At 40.8% G+C, this 19042-nt stretch overlaps 3 protein-coding genes across 6 annotated transcripts in view; all 3 read right to left on the reverse strand.

Annotated features, from left to right (window-relative positions):
• pigg (phosphatidylinositol glycan anchor biosynthesis class G) overlaps window positions 1-1271 on the reverse strand; it is a 76635-nt gene extending 75364 nt beyond the window's left edge. The window contains exons 1-2 of one of the 2 annotated variants that reach the window (XM_055034178.1): window positions 624-1267; window positions 329-534 (exon numbers count right to left, since the gene is read on the reverse strand). In XM_055034178.1, the coding sequence (XP_054890153.1) occupies window positions 329-534; window positions 624-777 (360 nt within the window). In that variant the 5' untranslated portion in view covers window positions 778-1267. Of the gene's footprint in view, window positions 1-328; window positions 535-623 lie in introns of both variants that reach the window. The other variant, XM_055034179.1, reaches the window with a different exon arrangement.
• Window positions 1272-1879: 608 nt separating this feature from the next.
• Window positions 1880-9643, reverse strand: guf1 (GTP binding elongation factor GUF1). Its single transcript, XM_055034180.1, has 17 exons — window positions 8930-9643; window positions 8705-8816; window positions 8264-8412; window positions 7759-7839; window positions 7597-7674; window positions 7446-7529; window positions 7298-7362; window positions 7014-7217; window positions 6454-6593; window positions 6162-6285; window positions 5502-5634; window positions 4241-4384; window positions 3901-4034; window positions 2839-2940; window positions 2300-2419; window positions 2160-2196; window positions 1880-2082 (listed from the first exon to the last, which is right to left on the reverse strand). Exons 1-17 carry the CDS (start codon window positions 9113-9115, stop codon window positions 1948-1950), a joined length of 2028 nt encoding a protein of 675 aa, XP_054890155.1. The 5' UTR covers window positions 9116-9643; the 3' UTR covers window positions 1880-1947.
• Window positions 9644-11861: 2218 nt separating this feature from the next.
• LOC129362801 (gamma-aminobutyric acid receptor subunit alpha-2-like) overlaps window positions 11862-19042 on the reverse strand; it is a 29141-nt gene continuing 21960 nt past the window's right edge. For 2 of the 3 annotated variants that reach the window (XM_055034542.1, XM_055034545.1), the window contains 3 exons: window positions 18009-18161; window positions 16670-16872; window positions 11862-15619 (listed from right to left, as the gene is read on the reverse strand). In XM_055034542.1, the coding sequence (XP_054890517.1) occupies window positions 15308-15619; window positions 16670-16872; window positions 18009-18161 (668 nt within the window). In that variant the 3' untranslated portion in view covers window positions 11862-15307. The remainder of the gene's footprint in view (window positions 15620-16669; window positions 16873-18008; window positions 18162-19042) is intronic. The other variant, XM_055034543.1, reaches the window with a different exon arrangement.

The raw sequence follows: 19042 nt of genomic DNA on the forward strand, positions 1-19042 counted from the left end.
TAGCTAAGTGGTAGCGTCTTAGCTAACACTTAGCTAGCTAAGTGGTAGCGTCTTAGCTAACACTTAGCTAGCTAAGTGGTAGCGTCTTTGAGACCACTTGAATGAGTGACAGAAAAGTCCGGCAAGAAAAAACAAACTATATGAGATTAAGTAGTTCTGCCGCTGCAGGGCGCATTTAAGGTCAACTTAAATCGTTTTACTATTCAAGACATTTTAAGGCTTTTATTTCAGACACATAAATGTAATACTTTCTAAGGATGCGTTGTTGGAAAACCAAGTCTTCAGATGCCTTTGCATATTTAAAAAATATAGCATAAACAGGCCTTACCTTGATCCTGGGCATGGTGACAGTGGGAGGTCTTGCCTTGGCCACGAAGCTGTGGGACGAGCCTTTCTCGACCAGGTGCCGGGTGTAGGGCATGCGGGGCCCCTCGGCGGGTCCAAACACAAAGTCCTCTCGGAGGGCATCCACCACCATGAGGACGACCCTCCTGAACAGAGGCTGGGGCAGGCGGCTGGAGTTGGGATGGCTTCCTGCGAGGAAAGAACATCTCAGATGAGCTTATCCACAGCCAGGGGGACAGACAGACCGGTAGGGGCAGGGTGATGCTGGGGGCTCTCACCTGCCAGCGGCTCCGCGGGTGAATCTGACAGCTTGCTCTTGGAGGAGAAAGAAGACTTTACCGGAACGGGGAAGAAGCCCCTCAGAAAGAGGGCGACGCCGAGCACTTCAAATATTAAAATGAAGCAGGCGAACACAGACGAGCGGATTCTCATGGTGGTTTTACGGAGCGACTTAACTTCTCTGAACGGGACAAGTCGCTGACGACACACAGCAGCAGCTGCAGCGGCCACGCATCACCGGGACAACGCGCCAAGCTGCGTGTCACCCCGCAACATGCCCGTCTGTCAGGAAACGTAGCGAACAGTCAATGTTTGTGACGTGTATTTGGGATAAATGCACTAATACCGGTTAGCAACATAGCCATTCATTTTAGCTTCCGCGTTGATAAACTACGGCAGGCGACAGGACCAGACGAGACCAACGCGCTTTTTTTTAAAGAGCTTTTGGGTTATGTTTGGGTTTGGACGCCACATGACTGAGGTTGCACGATGATGAAATTGTAAATTTAAAAAAAATATGTAATCCTGTAATATTGAAGTTTTAATTCTGCTCTTAGAGGAGAAAGAGTTAAGAATATATAAGGCTAAACTGTAAACAAAAAAGAAGTACGTTAAGACAATGATGACAGGACTAGAGTACCCGTATATTCATGTCTGAGCCTCTGTTGCCACCTGCTGGCAGAATTTAGTCACTGCAAGACATCGCTGTTTACACCATGATTTATGCTCGTTCATTCCTACAATATTCGCAAAAAGTAAATAGAGGTGAATATCAAACTAATACACATCATAAAAATTACATCCACATTCCTCCCTTATAGTTAGAATTTATTTCTCGTTCCCTTCAGCGTCAACATCATTACATACCTTGATTTAATATTTTATGGAATTTTAATAACAGCTGAAGTTGTGGAGTGTTAACACAACATGAAACTCTTCATCTTGCTCTTCCATAAAGGTCAGAATTACAGACTGGAGGACCTATAGTTGTTTCTCCCAACCGAGTTGTGGCACATTTTTCCTGAACGCTTCCATGTTTTAACAAGCTGTTCACTTTTTTTGTTTTTAATAATGCCAATAATGAAATTGCTTCACTTCTTATCCTCTAAATATGTATTAAAATCCCAACATGATTGAGAAAAATGTCTAATTTTGTATTTTATTTCTGGTATTGTGTCCATTTTTTATTAGAGAAATATAAACAAAGCGTTAGAAAGGAAAAAAAAATCTAAAAAACTAAAAGAGATTGCCAAAGTTTAAAAAAAAAGAAGCAATTCCTTTATTTTTTGATTACAGTTGCAGCAAAGTCCATAAATAATGATTTTATTTTTCTTTCCTCTTCAGAACACTAATGAAGGCGTCTTTTGGAACGTCGACGTTGCCGATGCGCCGCATCTTCTTTTTACCCTCGGCTTGCCTCTTCAGCAGCTTCATCTTCCGCGTTATGTCGCCTCCGTACTGCAAAAAGATGAATGATTGATTATGACGACATGCGGCAAGTTATCACACAAGACAACAGGAGCCTTTCTACTTACACATTTCGCAAGAACATTTTTCCTGAATGCTTTTATTCTGAAAGAGGAACACAGCACCACGTTTATTCCAAAGCGCTACTTATTGATTGTTGTTCTATGGCCAGGATTTTGCTGACAGACGGAGGAGCTGTACTACTTACGTTTCTCTTGCTATGACTTTACTTCCAATGGCTGCCTGGATGGCGATCTCAAACATCTGCCTGGGAATGGATTCTTTCAGGCGCTCACACATGGCTTTCCCTGTACTGTAAGCACGCTCCCTGTCAGGAAAAACCCAGTCAGAAGATACAAATATACATACCTATATGTAAAAACAAGCCCTTAATTGTACTTAAATTTTTACTGTCCGCAGATGAAGGCAAATTTTACTGAACAATAAATTGTTGAAGAAATTAGCAATTTCTTGAACATTGTTGTTGTTTTGGAGACCGTTTTCAAGTAATATATACTGATGATGGCGTAATGCAAGTTTGCCCTCCAAGAGAATAGTAAACTTTAGTTTTGTGCAGAACACAGAGATTGAACTGTAGGATTAGAATAACTGTCATATCAGTCAAACTCCACAGAAACCAATTTAATTAAAAACCAACTGAGGAAGTGTGAAAGTGCTAGAAAGTAGCACCAGAGTAACAAATACAACCATCCAGATTATTTGAGCACAATAAAGACTTGACTGTACCGGTGTACGATGGTGGTGAGCTCCTCCACCGGCCGGCCGTTCAGCAGAATGTCCATCTTTATCAAATCGGCAGCCTGGTAATCTGCATTCTCATAGTCAAAGCTGTGGAAGCAACAGATGAAAGTGGTGAGAAGAACGCAGAGCTTTCAGAGGCACTTCAGGAAAATCAACAAGGTCCAGAATTACCAATCAAATAAGAATGACGAGAAAAACAACAGAACTGGAGGAAAGTCATATTTTATAAGAAAACCGAGTTACTAGCACTTCTAATTACCGTCTTTCATTAGCATAAAGGGATGATTTTTTTCGTAATATGCAGCATTTGCTTTAACTTGTGACTGCTTTCAGATTTAGCCTTGCTTATTGTCATCATGTCCCTCTCCATCATGTCATAATTTTATTTGTTATGCCCTAAGCTTTTTTGTCAACGCATCCTTGCCTTCGTAGCACATAAACAGCTGAATGAGACATTGAGGTGAGAACAAGAGGAGCTTGTCGAGTGTTTCTATTTCAAAACAGAACTGCACAAAGTACATTTTGCATCCCAAATGAACCGTGTCTCTTTCTTGTAAGAATGACCAGCGGTGCCATCTGGTGGCAGTCGGACGAACTACACCACTAAAAGAAGGTTTAAACGGATATCATCAGCTAATCGATAACTGTAGCTAACTTTAATCTGATTAATTGACAATTAATCATTACTCTCTCTAATATGTTCTTTCGATATTAAAATGCATAAATGTACTGAGAGGTAAATGTGAAATTAACACTCGGACAGTTGTAATGGAAAAGACCGAGTACGAAGTCCTCCAACTTGATGTTTAACGCTAATCCTGAAGCAGCTGGAACCGGTCAGTTGTAGTTACAGCTGCACATAAAAGCCTGAAAATCCCGAGTGTGAAGACTTACTTATTTTTACTAGATTAGTAATTAATAATTAATTTTTCTCAATAAACAGAACATAACAAATTTGTCCCTTTTCATTTTCTCCCGTTTTTTTCTCTTGATGTACGAAAACCAGCCGTTGTTTTGAGCTGCATGCTGTGACCGACAAGAGCTTACCTGGCGTATCCAGAGGACATTGATTTGAGGAGGTCGTAGAAGTCCACAACGATCTCGTTCAGGGGGAAGAGATACTTCAGCATGACACGCTGCTCGTCGATGTACACCATGCTCTTCTGCACCCCCCTGCGACTCTGAAAGATAAACCGCGGCTTTCTTTTCCAAGGCTTTTAGTTTTGCTTTTATCAGAACATCGAGCTTAAAAGCTAACTGTCTGACCCGCAGCAGGCACACCTGTGTGCATTCTTCATTTTCTAAACTGGTGTGTTTATGTGTGCATAACTGCATCCACACTGAGTTTTAACTCATCTCTTTAGCATTTTACTCCCATTCCTCTTACCATGCACAGGCTCATAATCTTGCCGGTGTAAGCGTCTGGAGCCAGAATCGTCCCCAGCACCATGGGCTCCAAATACTCCAACACGACCGATCTGTCTGGGAACTGAGCCGGGTTCACTACAGTTACCTCCTCGCCGCCGTGCTCCTGTGAGGACAAGAACACAGGAACATGGGACCGGTTTTAGAGGTTCTGATCACATATGACAGGCTTCATTAAGGAGAAAGTCAGGAGGAAAAATACCTTAAAATTGGAAAATAAATAAATAAAAAACTATTCCTCTATAAGCAGGCAGAAATTATATCATAATTTTTGATAAAAAGGATCAAAATCTGCAAATATCTCTCAAATATCTTGAGAAAAAAATAAAAGGAATGAAGAGACAAGTCGCTTTTCAACATGATAGAGGAGCTGGTTCTAACATCAATAATTCTTGAAAATTGATTTTTAAAAAGACACTAGCTTAACTGGCAGATTATTTCACTCTGGGGAAAATGTCTCACTATGAGTGAAATAATCCAGCCAGTGGAACTAGTACCGTTTAAAATAATCAAAATTAAAGAATTATTGACTTAAAACCAGCTCTAATTTTGTGCTGACAAATTACATATCATTTTTGTCCGTATTACTTCAAGTGCACTAAGATATTTACCCTAAAAACAAGACATTACTACTTCGTAAGACTTTGTGTTTTTGCAGTGCATGTCTTTTAACATGTATAAAATAACTATTAAACTCACTCCAGGGAAAACTCTTTTGAGGTTGTAGCTGCTCACCCATAAATAGCTCATTAAAGTTTTCTCCACATTTCCAGTGAAAATATTGACAAAGAGTCAACTTGGGGGAAGCTGTTTGACTTGCTGTGTGAAGCAGCCAATCAGATGCGAGGATCTCCAGAGAAGCCTCTCTGATCCCGCCCACTCATAAAATAATTATGAATGGAAGTTTAATGGCTAAAGTTGACAGTTTATTGTTTTTAAATGTTATAATAATAATAATGATGATGATTATAATAAAATCAATTTTTTTAAGAATAAAAGCATTGCAGTTAATAGAGGCACATATAGCTGATTCTACATTTCTATATTTATTTCCAGTTTTAATAAAACAATGACACATTTAATTAAGTATTTACAAGTTTACTTATTTATTGTAATTTGGCACTTTTCACTATCCATAACAAAACATTCCTGATCTGTAATCCAACCAATCTCTGCAGTTGAAAACAAAAAAAACGGACGTTTGTGCAAGAAGCGGTCTCTACCTTGATGAGCTTCGCCGAGGATAGGATGGCCTTGTACGGCACGGTGGGGGAGGTCACTATGACCGACGCGTTGTACTCCTGCTCCAGTCTCTGATTGAACACCTCCATGTGAAGAAGACCCAGAAAACCAAGTCTGTAGAGGAGGACACACAACGCAACACCGCTAGAAAACAGGTGGAGGAAGCAGAAAAGACGTCTGAGGCCACATTCCCACAGCTTTAAAATTTGGATCGATTTTAAAGTTTATTCAGCAACGAACGCCGAAGCATAGACTACACGAGATCACAGCAACAGCAGAGAAATCGCAACAAATAGCAACAGCATTGTGTGAAGCATTGATGGCAATTTCTGTCGAGAAGTCAGGATGCGTAGCGATTATGATGCAATGCCAGCAGAACAAATTTCACTCAGAAGTTCATAATCATTATTTTTTGCTGTTATTTACGTCCTGATTTAAGGCATCTTCTGGTGGAGAATTACGACGCATGTCTCACGTCAACAATATAAAAGAAGCGCGTTATAATAAGAGAAATGTTGCCGATAAGTGGCCTTATCGCCAACATTTTCTCCTTGGAGACCTCAGTACAAATCCTGACCCCACCTTCTGTCTTACGACCCAGAAGTCAGTTTTTCCTCTAACTGAAAAGCGCCGGTTCTGACCTCCAGCCTGCTCCGAGGGCCAGACTGCTGTCTTTCTGCACTGTGACACTGGAGTCATTCAGGGTCAGCCTCTCGATGGCGCTCCGCAGGGCCGGGTACTCTGATTGGTCCATTGGGTACATGCCTGAGGAGCAGGAAACGACAAAGGGAGCACATTAGCAGTCACACTGGACGACTCATTGAAAGCCTCACGTAAACAAAACCTGACTCAGGGGCTGAGAGCAGAACATCGTTTAGACCGTTCTCTACCTCCAGTTTACTTTTTAAACGCGGAAATCAGGGAGAGTCTCACCGGCGAACACCATGGCTTTGGCAGGCTTAAAGCCAGGAAGAGCTTGGACCGGACGCTCGTGGTGGTAAAGAGTGTCGCCAATCTGGGCCTCCTTCACGTCCTTCATCCCCGCAATGATGTAACCCACCTGGCCTGCAAAACTGGAGAACGGCCATATTGGTATTAGCACGAGGCGCTAACATGACGCTTGGATAAAACTTTTTATTACGTTGGCCAAAATTAATTGGGGGCCAAGAACAAAGAAAGCCATTTAATATTTTTTAAAACACAAGAAATAATAAAACAACAACAAAATAAAGTTATACTTAATTAATTAAAAGAATACACTAGAGATTTGTAGCAAATGGTGGCACAGAGTATTGTAAATCAAAATGCAAATAAGGTTTTGCATGTTTGCCTCATTAAAGCACAGATCTCCAATAAATTTATGTTTTGAAGGTTCAGCATTTTTATATTTTCTTGACCTGGATTTTTATTTTCCAGGCTGTAAAAAGTTTGACTGGCAAAGAATAAACTGTAAACCAAAGACCAGTAGATAACGATAAACGCCGTCTGTGTACAGTTTCTGTGTCGCGTGCTCCTCTGGCCGCAGCAGGCCCAGCTCATTGACTTCGTAGGTTTTACTGAGATGCGCCGACACGATCTTGTCACCCTTCTTCACCCGACCTCCGATCACGGCGATGTTGGCCACCACTCCTCTGTAGTGGTCGAAATTGGAGTCAAACACCAGAGCTTTGAACGGGTCGTCGACGCTCCCTCCAGGACTGGGGGGGGGAAAGAAGGAGAGCGTGAGCAAACCGAGACTTCACGCGAGAGACGGAGAGGACTAACTCGCCGATCTTACTGCGGGATCCTTTCGACGACCGTCTGAAGAACCGCCTCCACGTTTGTTCCCAGCTTGGCTGAAATCTGACGCACAGGAGGAGACGTTTGTGAGGCATGCGCAGTGAAACGTACGGGGAAACGGTTAGCGTCTTCCCGCCATCTTTTACCCTGATGCACTCCTCGCGTGGGATATCAAACACCTTCTCGATCTGCGACTCCACTCGCTCCGGGTCGGCGTTTTTCAAATCAATCTGAGGAGACGGAATAAGGTCACCTTGCTTTGCACGGGCAACTCCCAGTGGGAAGGTCTGAAAGTACCTTGTTAATCACAGGTATGATAGCCAGCTGGGCTTCGAAGGCCAGGTAGAAGTTGGCGACAGTTTGCGCCTGAATCCCCTTTGAGAGACAACAACAGATGAGAGACCTCACATCATGCAGGAAGATAAATCCTCGGAAAATTAATAAATATATATTTATTACTTGATTGGCATCAATAATCAGCAGGACACCTTGGCAAGCGGAAAGTGAACGGGACACTTCGTAGCTGAAGTCCACATGGCCCTGGAGAGAAGGCAAAGCTGCATTCAAAACAAATTCTTAATAAGAGACAGGGTTTCTCCAAGTGTATTACAAGCCTGGCGGGCCACCAGGCTTTACTTGTGCCCTCACCTGGCTAAGCATTGCTTATTTATTTAAGTCTTTTTCAAATGTTTGCATTTTTTAAGACTCTATAGTTGGTGTTCAGGTCCTAATCTTTCAATAACACATGACTATCAAGTGATATTTTCAAATTTCCTGTCAACTTTAAAAATTTTATAAATTCAAAAACATGACGTTGGATGAATGACCGCCCTGACACCCAACCACCGGGCTTAACAAGTTTTTCTGGGGGAAACTTTGCAAGATATCTTTCATATTTAGTCACATTACTACAAACATTTGGTGCTCAAAACACATTTTGAACTGTGAAGAAGTGGGACTCTACCGGTGTGTCAATGAGGTTTAGGAGATACTCCTGTCCGTCGTGGCTGTAGAACAATGAAGCAGTCTGGGCCTTCACGGTGATCCCTCGCTCCCGCTCCACCTGAAGCTTGTCCAGAACCTGCTTGTTCTTCTCCGTCTTTGCGATGGCGCCTGTTTTCCAATTGTATCAACAGTGAGAGACTGCTCGAGCACAACAGACACACATGCCTACGTCACATTTCCAAACACGCCGACAAAGTGGCAAAGAGGACAGTGATGATAATGATCTACGAACAAAAACAGGAGCAAGAACAGAGCCCTGGGGAACACCAGATGTGACGACAAATGTCTCAGACTGAAAAGATGTGGTTTGATTTGGAGAATATTCAGGCAAAACAAAAGTCCACATTCAAGCTGTTTGATACTGTTTTATAGAGGTGCCAGACTCCGTGGAGCTTTCTACCTGTCATTTCCAGCAGCCTGTCAGCCAAGGTGCTTTTTCCATGGTCGATATGGGCAATGATGCAAAAATTCCTGATTCTGTCCACAGGGAACTTGGACAGGTCGACAGCATCCTTAGGATCAACACAGAACAACTAACTCTGTTAGCTGTAAATTAAATATTTCACATTTACTAACAGCAATCCATGCACCGTTGCCTTCACTGACTCTGAGGTGGGTGTGTTACCTTGGCAGGCTGTGTGCTAAAGCTCCTGCAGTTGCTGGACAATACAGGCAGACCTTTCATCCAGCGGTGCCTCAGCACCCTGTAGCTAGTGTTGCAGCTCGGTATTTTCCTCCGACACACTTTAAACGGTAAAACCCGTCCTAACAGAGAAATGTCGCGGAGCTGTTTGATGAGAAAAAACGTCATGTTCTCTAGACACCTCACAACATTATCATTATTATTATCAGGGAAGGAGAAATGCTAACAAACCCCCCGAAAGCCACCTGCGCAGCATTAGCAAGGTTAGCAGCATGCTAACGTGACAGAAGCAGCTACGTGAGAGCTTAGTGAACAATAAATAACACCCATAACAAAAATAAACCCGCTGCAAACAGCAGTAGTCCTTGCGCGAGCTTTCAGGGAGCTGACATTTTGGGTCACAGGTCAGCAGCAAGGAATTATGGGACACGTATTTATTTCGAACCAGAACTCGATAAAAAAAATGCTAACTTGAACCACTTCGCTTGAAACGAGTAATTTTAGTTTTTCGAAATGTCGAAAGGCAGCTTAAACAAGCACAACGCCAGGCAACTTGATTATCGATACGGAAATTAGCGACATTTTGAGGGAAACCCGCTTCGTTCAGCTGCATGACTGTTTTGTTTTACTTCACTCGACGCTCTCTCGACACCACTGTTCTTCCTTTATTTGTGGAGGCGATGTTGTGTTTCTTTTCTAAACGAAAACTATGAGTTAGTTTCTCGCTTACGGGTTTATTTTTTGGCGGAAAGCAGGGAGAGGAATTAACTGCATCGCCTGGAAATGACGCTATGCGTCAGGGAGCCAGTCTGACAGCCGTTAGCCCCGCCCACTCGACGTGGGATTTTTTTAAAAATTGACGTCAGTTGCTATGACAACGAAGCTGCCTCGAATAGATTATTGCTTTTCTCCTTGGAGCAGAAATAATAAGCATCTATTAGCCCTAGATGCGGCTTGTTGTGGTTTTTATTTTATTTTTCTTGACAATTAGAATCTAGAAGCTTTGATCTAGAGAATGCACACTGTCCTTTGTGAGATGATAGAGCCACCCTCTTGAAAACATGTCATTAATTTAATTTATATATATATATGTATATATATATATGCATATATATATATATATATATATATATATATATATATATATATATATATATATATATATTTACCTATTCATTTATTTTTCACTTTGCCCCAGACAAAATGATGCTTGGGAAGTGTTTCTGGACATCTGCTGGCAAATGATAAACCGGACAAACAAGCTCAGAGTCACAATATAAACAGCATATTTTAAAAAGTGAGACAAAGGGAAACCAGGAAGTTGGTCGCTCTCAAACCTCTTTATTCGCGTTTGGCAGCTAAAAATATTTTTTACGTCAAGGTGTGAAAATCTCGGCCATTTCTGCTCGCCCTACACAGAAGAGCTGGTCATTTTATTTTATTTTTCTGATTAAGTGATTAATAATTGGATATGTAAAGGTGCATAATCGTTTATTATTTTTTTTACAGAATTGGAACCAGGTGAATTGAAAACTGAGCTGCTTGAGAACTTCTGAGTGAAAGTAATTTACAGAAAAATGTGTTTTTTAATCTTCAATTCAAAATGTACATATACTTTTTTTGTGGTTTTGGCTTCATTAGTGTGTTGAAGCCACGCTGATGTGTGGCGAATGGCCGTTTTGTTTTTTGAGTTAACGATTAATCATTTACTAAATTAGTTGCTGATTATTTGAATAATCTATCCATCACGATTAATCGTTTCAGTCCTACTACGCTGTGTGGACTTAGCACAAAAAGTCCACGCAAAACAAAAACAAAACAAAAGAATAAATTCTACAATAACAACAGTAGACCTTGCAAGAGCTTTCAGGGAGCTGACATTTTGGGTTACAGGTCAGCGGCAAGGACCTTTGACCCTGTAAGCTGTTCAACATTTTCAACAAAATGTTGAACAGCTTCAGGGGAGTGAATCTTTTAGCAATCGGTGTTTTAAAAATGAGTGTGTTAGAACTGGACGGTTTCCACCAGAATGCTCTTTGAATGTATCAAAAGGCCTCTTTTCGCTTGAATGCCGCGATCTGACATTTCCTAAAACCCCCCGCAAGGCCGTCAATTATGTGGACTTTTGAGGCGTGTCTGCAAGCGGCCACGCAGCGCTGTGCGGCCGGCGGGACACTTCCCGTCCATCAGCAGAGATTTCTGTCAGGGCACGATCTCTGGGCAGACAAGCGGGGGTCGGCCGTGGACTGAGGACGGAGGCACGGCTCGAGAAGGAGGTCAGGAAACGAGCCCCGCATCACAGCTCAGTGCCACCGGGGCTTTCTGGCTAAATAGTAATGGTTGTTGGCAGCATGGCAGCGCTGGCTGGCAGGATCGACTCCTGCAGAGGAAGAGAAGAGCTGCTCGGCTCGTACTCCAGAGAGACAAGGGCGAAACGCTGCTACCAAAAGGGGGGGGGGATAGGTTAGTTGAATAGAAAGAAGAAAAAAAACAAATTATTTATCCACATATTGTACCCTACTTTTTTTTTTTTACCATTTTATTATATTATTGAACCAGAGATGTCCACTTGTTTTCTTTTTTTAATCAATAAGTCTCCATCAGAAGAAGCAATATGGGGAGTCTAATCTACAGCTGCTGTTTGCCTCTGCGGTGCCAACGGCCAGCGTCACAAAAATAGATGAGAAGAGCTGGAAGAATGTGTTTTATTAAAAAAAAAAAAAAACAAGTGTGCACTAAATCAGTCCTCCATCTTCTGAACAATCATCTGTACCTGGAATGTTTTGAAGTTTGAGCCTGGATGCCAGGAGAAAAGGTGGAGCTGGATCTCCTGATGGGTGAAACGAACCTGCATGCAAAGTCTGTTTGGATAAGTAGATGAATTGGGCAAAATTAAGCAAATGAAGCTGTAAAGTCAAATCAGAGCACTTTATGAGAATATAAATGAGGCTGAATATGATTGTTTATAGATATATACATATGCAATGACAAACAAAAATCATCAACAAATGTTTTATATCACACATTTCTGTAATTCAGGGAGGATAAATTAGTCCTTAGAACCTTGATGGACTTCATGACACAGACATGGATTTTAACGTAATATTCAGATTTTTTTTTCTCGTGCCAGATGTTTGTGAAGCAGAACAACTGGTAGCTCCTGTTCTATTTTGATGCTAATGTGAATAAATTACATGACAACCGCATGTACCTTCTGATTTTCCTTTAAAGCTCGACAGCGTCCTTTCACTTCAGGCCACAAACACAAACGATTAGCCGGATGTGAAAGAAAAACAAAACAAGATGTCTGACCCTTTTTTGTTGTTGTTTTACTGGAGTTAGAATCAGGTGTATATGTTTGGAATATTTGCGGTGTCGCTCTCAAATGTCTTAGGATTTCCTGATTTGTCTTGAAATATGGTGGAAACATTTCAGAGGAAGCCTGAAGCAACGATGTCGAGGGAATGTCTCTCCCACCGCAACAAATCTCAACATCGCTTACGGAGAACACAATTGTTACATTTCGAAAGTTAAACACGTAAAACCGACACACGCATTTCTTCTACATTTCTGTTCCTTCTGTCTGCAGTTGGATCCAGTTCACTTTTCTACCTCCAGTTCCTCTTTTTGTTTGTCTTTTTCAGGCAAATTGTTTTCCTTTGCTTAATGCAAAAGCAACCAGTCATCTCAAATCCACAGAAATGTTTTAGTCTTTTTAACAACCGAATTAAATAGATATATCACCATGACCTCTGCGTATGTCACTATAAGGTTTTAGCTGGCCAGCAGGGGGCGACTCGTCTTACTGTAAACAGAAACAGAACACTTCTTCTCTTCGCTTTTAAACCTTTTTTTCCTCAAGTTTTTCCATCTCATCATTTTAATAAAATCTGTATCATTTACACTAAAAAGAGACAGCAATGTAGATGAATTTATCATTTTGATGACATCATGTCTAAATGGAGTATAAAAGACTTTCTGGTCGTTCCTTTTTTACAAATTCATACATTTTTTTCTTTTAAATGTCGCCACCCTCTTCCATTTTGTATCCATGTTCCATCGGTTTGCTTCACTCAGTTTTTAAGTTATTCAAGAAATGAAGATTAATAATAATAAAAACACAATTTATCTGTCATGTTTTCTGAACATGTCAAATTTCACCCTAAATTTATTGATTTTATTCGGTTCTTTGTATTGGCTATACAACTTCGAGTAATCTCCTATTGGGATTTTGTGTGTGTGTTTTGCTGACAATTAGTTTAAAACTGGAACAAAATCTCCTCAAGGGACCACAGAATAGTTGGAAAACTGGTATAAAGCAGTTTTAAAACCAAAAAAGTCAAGAGCAAAACCAACAAAAAACATTGATATACAAAATCATTGAGACGTAAAATGACCCCTCAAGAAAAACAGCTAAAAACAAAAAAAAAGATAAACAATAAGACAAAGTGGTTGCAGAGAAATAATGCATTCAACCATTTAAAACAGCAGTAGAAAAGTGGAGAGAAATGCTTTTGTCTAATGTGGGATGGATCATATAGACCGTACATCAACTTGTAGTTGCCATAGGAGATCCATATAAATATCTGTCACTATGGAGATTTCTATACGTTATTTTGGTTCGATCATGGCTCATTTCTGTAAGTTTTTTTTATATATATACCAGAGTGAACAGGATCCAACTGGGAGAAATGTAATCAGAGGTGATGGGGTGTGACACAAACTCTGGTGAAAAAACAACAGCAGCGAAACATTTTATGAATGTTTAGCTCATAAACAAATCAACAAGCAAGTTCCATGTCATAACTACACAATCACCATTTTCATCACACTGTGTGAAAAAAATAAAATGAAAATAATTATTTTGCAGAATGACAAAAAAAATGCAACAAGTGACTGTTTCTGCCACTTTTTCTTTCTTTTTTTTTTTTTTTTTTTTAGAAAAATGGCTTCAATTTTTAGTACATAGCACAAAAGATAATTTATGAGTTTTTTAGCTCAGCCATAATACTTGAAGTGCAAAACATAAAATGAATCTCATCCGGTTTGCCGATAATGGCAATGTAACAGGAGGGTTAAACAATAGCATATGATTACACAATTATGGAGGTAAATTGTCAGAAAGCACTCAAATCATGTATGACTTAATGCAGTTGCATATTATTATCTAAGAACTTCGTTTGAAACTATTTTCACATTTGCTTCGGTTCTGATTCCAGTCCGTACTCCAGCTGAAAGGCATTATTAACCACATCTCCCTCCCTAATCATTTTATAGATTATTAAAGATTACTTTGAACGGTAGGTTGTTCCAAAATGTCCCCCAACCCTGGATGAATTACAGCATGGTCGACACAAAACAACTCGTGGCACAGGACACCATTTCATACTCAGAAACAAAAACGTCAAAGTACATAATTATGAAATGTACCGAAAACCAACAGGCTGGAAATGATTCTTTGACAAGAAGGAAGGTATATTAAAAAAAATCCTTATGGACGAAATGAAACCACGCGCTGACGTAAAGTCACTCCCTTAAATATGAACACAGCTAAATGCTAACGCTGATGCTAATGCTAAACAGTCAGCCAAGACGGTGCTTCCTGGTGCTCATACTTTCACTTCCTATTTTGAACTTCATACCAGAGTCCCCCTGATTTCTCTTGGTTTTCTATGGAAGTACTGCACTGAAATCAAACCTGGCACGCAAACGCTGGAAAAACACAGACATCATTTCTGACACACGAGTGATCTCTTTTTTTTAAACCTTTTCCTTTTTTTTTAGTTAAGATTGCTTCAACTGTCTTCTGTCCCAGACTATAAGTTTAAAACAGGAACAGTATTGTACAAATGTGTTATCTACTTAAACATTTTTTTAAAAAATTATGTCACTCAAATAATTATGGCCAAAACCAAAAACGTTATTTTCAGTTCCTTCCACTCAAAAAAAAAAAAAAAAAAAAAAAAAAAAAAACAAGACTGTGATTTTACCTTCAATAGGTGAACACACTAAATATTTTAGTAAATAAAATGCATGTGTGAATTTCCAGGGTCTTTTCTCCATTTGGTTTGTATATACAGTGGCCACATAAAGGTTTCCGTAGACATAACTTTTAAGGAAGTAATCAATACTTGATTCAAAGTAACCACACAATGTATCACAAAGAAACCTTAAATATATAAATATACGTACACATTTACAAAAGCCGGGATTCTTCAAAAGTGCTGCAGACGGTGTAGAAAATGGGTGGAGAAAGAGGATCACACAGCAATCCGGGACTGCAAAAAGTTTGTCTACCGCAGTGGCTGGAGGTATTTGGTTCGTCTCTTCCACAGGCCGGAACCCGTCCGAAGCCGGGTTCTAGTTGGACGGGACCATATCCTTTATAACCGGTTCTCTGTTTAGGTAGGTGGCCCAGTAGACGAGGTTGAAGCTGCCGAAGAGAACCGGGAACATAATCCGCGACAGCCTGTCAATCCTGCTGACGCTGTTGAACGTCTTCTTGGCATCCGGGGCCTTGCCGTCCGTTTTGGCCTTGCCGGGATCCACAGCGCCACCTTTGGCGATGGTCGGGAGCGTGCTGGAGTCCTTGCCCACGTTCGGCGCGTAGTTTGCCACCGCTACGGCGTAGGCGTTGTTCCTCTTCATCACAGAAGCCTTCTCTTTCTTCTGCTGACAGAATGACAGAGGGGGGTCAGTTTCACGAAGCCTCGCTTTTCATCACCTGTCCACGGATTTCCAGTGACTGCAAACTGAGCGGGACGAGATCAGTCACCGGCGTGTTTTCTATGAACACTCATTTTCATAATTTTAAAACATGGCAAAGAAAAAAAAGGAAGCATGAGCAGCTATAGACAAAAACAACTTGGCACTGACACCTGATCTTATATTTATTTTTCTACCCAAAGAAGCAAATAAAAGGAACTTTGGTTCTTCGACATGTCAAGACTCTTGATATGCAGTTACATCATTTATAGAGAAAAAAGTGTTTGAGCACTTTCCAAATTAATTTTATTTTTGCTATTTTGACATATTCAAGTATTTCAGATGCTAAAACTCATTAAAATGTATGAAAACAAATGACGATTTAATACAAAATGTAGCTTTTAAAGCTTCAGCACTAACTACAAAAATACATCACTCAGTCAGAAACGACCAATACGAGCGAAGAAAAGGGTGATAGCACTGTTAATCACACTTGTCTACCTGCTGCTCACACTCCGCCTTTCTCTCTGCTGAGCTACAGCTTCTCCCTGAATGCTAATGCTGGTTAGCATGACCACCACTGACAACGACAGATAAGGAATCTTCCTGTAACAGTGAGCTGTTTCTCCACGACTAGTACACCTAGCAGCGCATAAAGGAGATGATAGACAGCGCTAAGACCAAACTCCTACAGTTTTAACAAATACGTGAAAAGCATTTTAGTACAGCAAGAAATTAGTTAGGGGGAGGGGAGAAGTAGTTGGCTCTACCGTTCAATCCCCCCCAAAATAGAAAATGAACAGAACATACTTTAGTCATACTGTCCTAATTCAATGAAGTGTAACCAATGTGCCAAATTGAAAAAACAAAACAAAACAAACCCAGACAATTAAATGAGAAATTATTTCCCTTTCTCTCCAGGAAATGCCTCTGGAGCCACAATCTGCCGCGGTGCAGCGCTAATGAATTATCTTTGAAAATGGAGGCTGTCGGAACACATGATTTCTTCTTCATTACCTTCTCACTCACAACACTCTTCCCATCCCAGGCCCAGCCGCGCTTTGTGAAGTAATTGACAGTGGCGAACTCGATCAGAGCGGAGAAGACGAAGGCGTAGCAGACGGCGATGAACCAGTCCATGGCGGTGGCGTAGGCGACCTTGGGCAGGGAGTTCCTGGCGCTGATGCTCAGAGTGGTCATGGTGAGGACCGTGGTCACGCCTGGAACAAGACAGCAGAACGTTTCAGGATCCACCTGTGATCATTTTTATGTCTCTCTGCAGGTTCTTTGCAGTGCAAATGTTCGCCATCTTCAGACACGTTGTAAGTTCTTGTTTAAATCAAGAAAGTTTCACGCATGAGTCCAACGCTGCAGAGACGATTCTTTTACTTGCCATCCATGGCCGTGGTAGAGCAAAATGGTGACTAAATGAAACATGGAGATGTCGGTATTATTAAGTCAGTGCAAAGGGAAAATGGCGCAGAAAACCCATTGAAGAATAACTCAAAACCACTCCTTCTATTTTCTCGCTTTTCTTGCCTACTCTACACAGAGACCCGTTGCCATAGCAACCGACTGACAGCAGCTCCACTAGTGTATCAGGATTAAACATCAAAAGCCACAGAAACATTTCCCACACAAAGAACAGAAGATTCAGTGTGTCACAGCATCATGTTTTCAAGGTTGATGTTTTCTTTGCGATTATCAATAAGTGACGATTTGAACACTGGGAGAACGAATTAGCTCATTTAAACTCCTGCTCTACTGATGATCTGTCAGAGAGCCGGTGTGTGGGTTGCCTTGTTGGTTCATCTGAACCTAAACACATTGAATTCCACATGTTCAGGTTGTCAAAGTCGAGCTCGCGTAACAGACCCTCTTCCCTCTCGATCAGTATTTTAAAATTTAAAACGTTTTTTGACTTTTAGAATGCTGTACCTCATTATCTAGCTGTTGTAGTGTCCGCAATTATTAGCAAAGCATTGTCTTCTTTTATTTTATGTATCATGCCTACATTTAAGATTTAGTGCATTATGTTGGCGACTTGACAGGTGAAACCAATGGCAGTCATCGTCAGCTAACAGCTTTTTCCTCTCAAGCAGGGAGCTGGATCCTGTGTCCACGACAACATGCCGCAACGTGTCTATAGACGGATGTTCTGACCCGTGTTAGCCAACTAACATGAGCTCTTTGTTCAGTCCATTAGCAGCTGGTCTCTTATATCCCATTTCCTTAATCTCTAATGGCTTTGAGATGGAATTAAAATGCCTTTGGTGTTAAATTACCTTGATTCAGCCAGTGGTGAAAACATTCTAGTAAGGAAAAAGAAAAGTCGATGCAGAACAACTCCACGTACCAAACACAGTCCTGGCAGGGACCGATTCTCTGTTTAGCCAGAATGACACCTGGGAAAGGATGACTGTCATGATGCACGGGAGGTACGTTTGAATGACAAAGTAGCCGATCTTCCTCTTTAGGTGGAAATGAGCCGTCATCACTGTGTATTCACCTTCAAAAAAAGAAGACAAGAACAATGTTAAAATGATGCAAGTGAGAAAACATTCACAGGTGTACAAACCCTGCCAGAAATCCATTTGGTTTCTTTAGGTTTTAATAGTTCCTATTAACGTCCTCTTTTGTCTGGTTTAGTCAAGTTTATTTTTTGTAACAAGGCAGTTCAAATTGCTTTACATCACAAAAACATCATATGGTCAATGATTATGAACAAGCAATAAACAATAAATAAGCATTTCGTCAAACGTCATCTTCAAAAATGACATCAAACATGTTGATCGATGCTCCACTGATCAGGAGCAGCTGTAAACTCACCAGGTGCATTTCTGTTACAAATGAGAGTAAATCTATTCTAATGTCGAAAAAACAAAATTTTGTGAAATACATGTATGGGTGAAGAAGCACCTCATTCAAACAAACAAAAAAAGCCTTTAATGAAGGTTTTTCTAAATTGGTGTGTTTGCATTATGCAAATTGATTTTTTGCACTTTCAATTTGCACAATTTTATAGTGAATGGAAAGGCAGCTAGTAGTCTGCAAGTTTGTTCCAGATTCTGGTGTTAAATTATAGCTGATACGTAATTTGTGCTTTATGGCGAATGAGTGCTAGAGAAAGACATCAAAGGCCCTTAAACTCATGTAGACTTGTCATTTACATCCAAATGTAAATAAATTATAGCCTGTTCTGCTAATGGAGATTAGAAATAAAGACACCTCTGTGTTTTCTTAGCAGCACAGTGGAATGTCTGACAGGAGCATGTAACTGTGTCAGAGCTGCGCTAACAGGCAGGCTTTCCAAATGGGGGAGAGTCAAAGACCAGCCAAGATTAGCAATGAGAAGAAAAAGATGTGTTACCCATGGCAACAGAGCAGAGA

The sequence above is a fragment of the Poeciliopsis prolifica genome, unplaced genomic scaffold (genome assembly GCF_027474105.1).
Source record: "Poeciliopsis prolifica strain line A6 unplaced genomic scaffold, Auburn_PproV2 SCAFFOLD009, whole genome shotgun sequence".
In the NCBI taxonomy this organism is placed as follows: Eukaryota; Metazoa; Chordata; class Actinopteri; order Cyprinodontiformes; family Poeciliidae; genus Poeciliopsis; species Poeciliopsis prolifica.

Excerpts from the sequence above, each read along its gene's own strand:
- guf1 (XM_055034180.1), bottom strand. The coding sequence starts at position 9,115 with ATGACGTTTTTTCTCATCAAACAGCTCCGCGACATTTCTCTGTTAGGA. Across the intron at positions 6,594-7,013 it reads GAGCACGCGACACAGAAACT|TTTTGCAGGCCAGGTGGGTT; the intron begins GTACACAGACGG and ends GCCGTTCTCCAG. Across the intron at positions 6,286-6,453 it reads CAAAGCCATGGTGTTCGCCG|GCATGTACCCAATGGACCAA; the intron begins GTGAGACTCTCC and ends CCTGCTCCTCAG.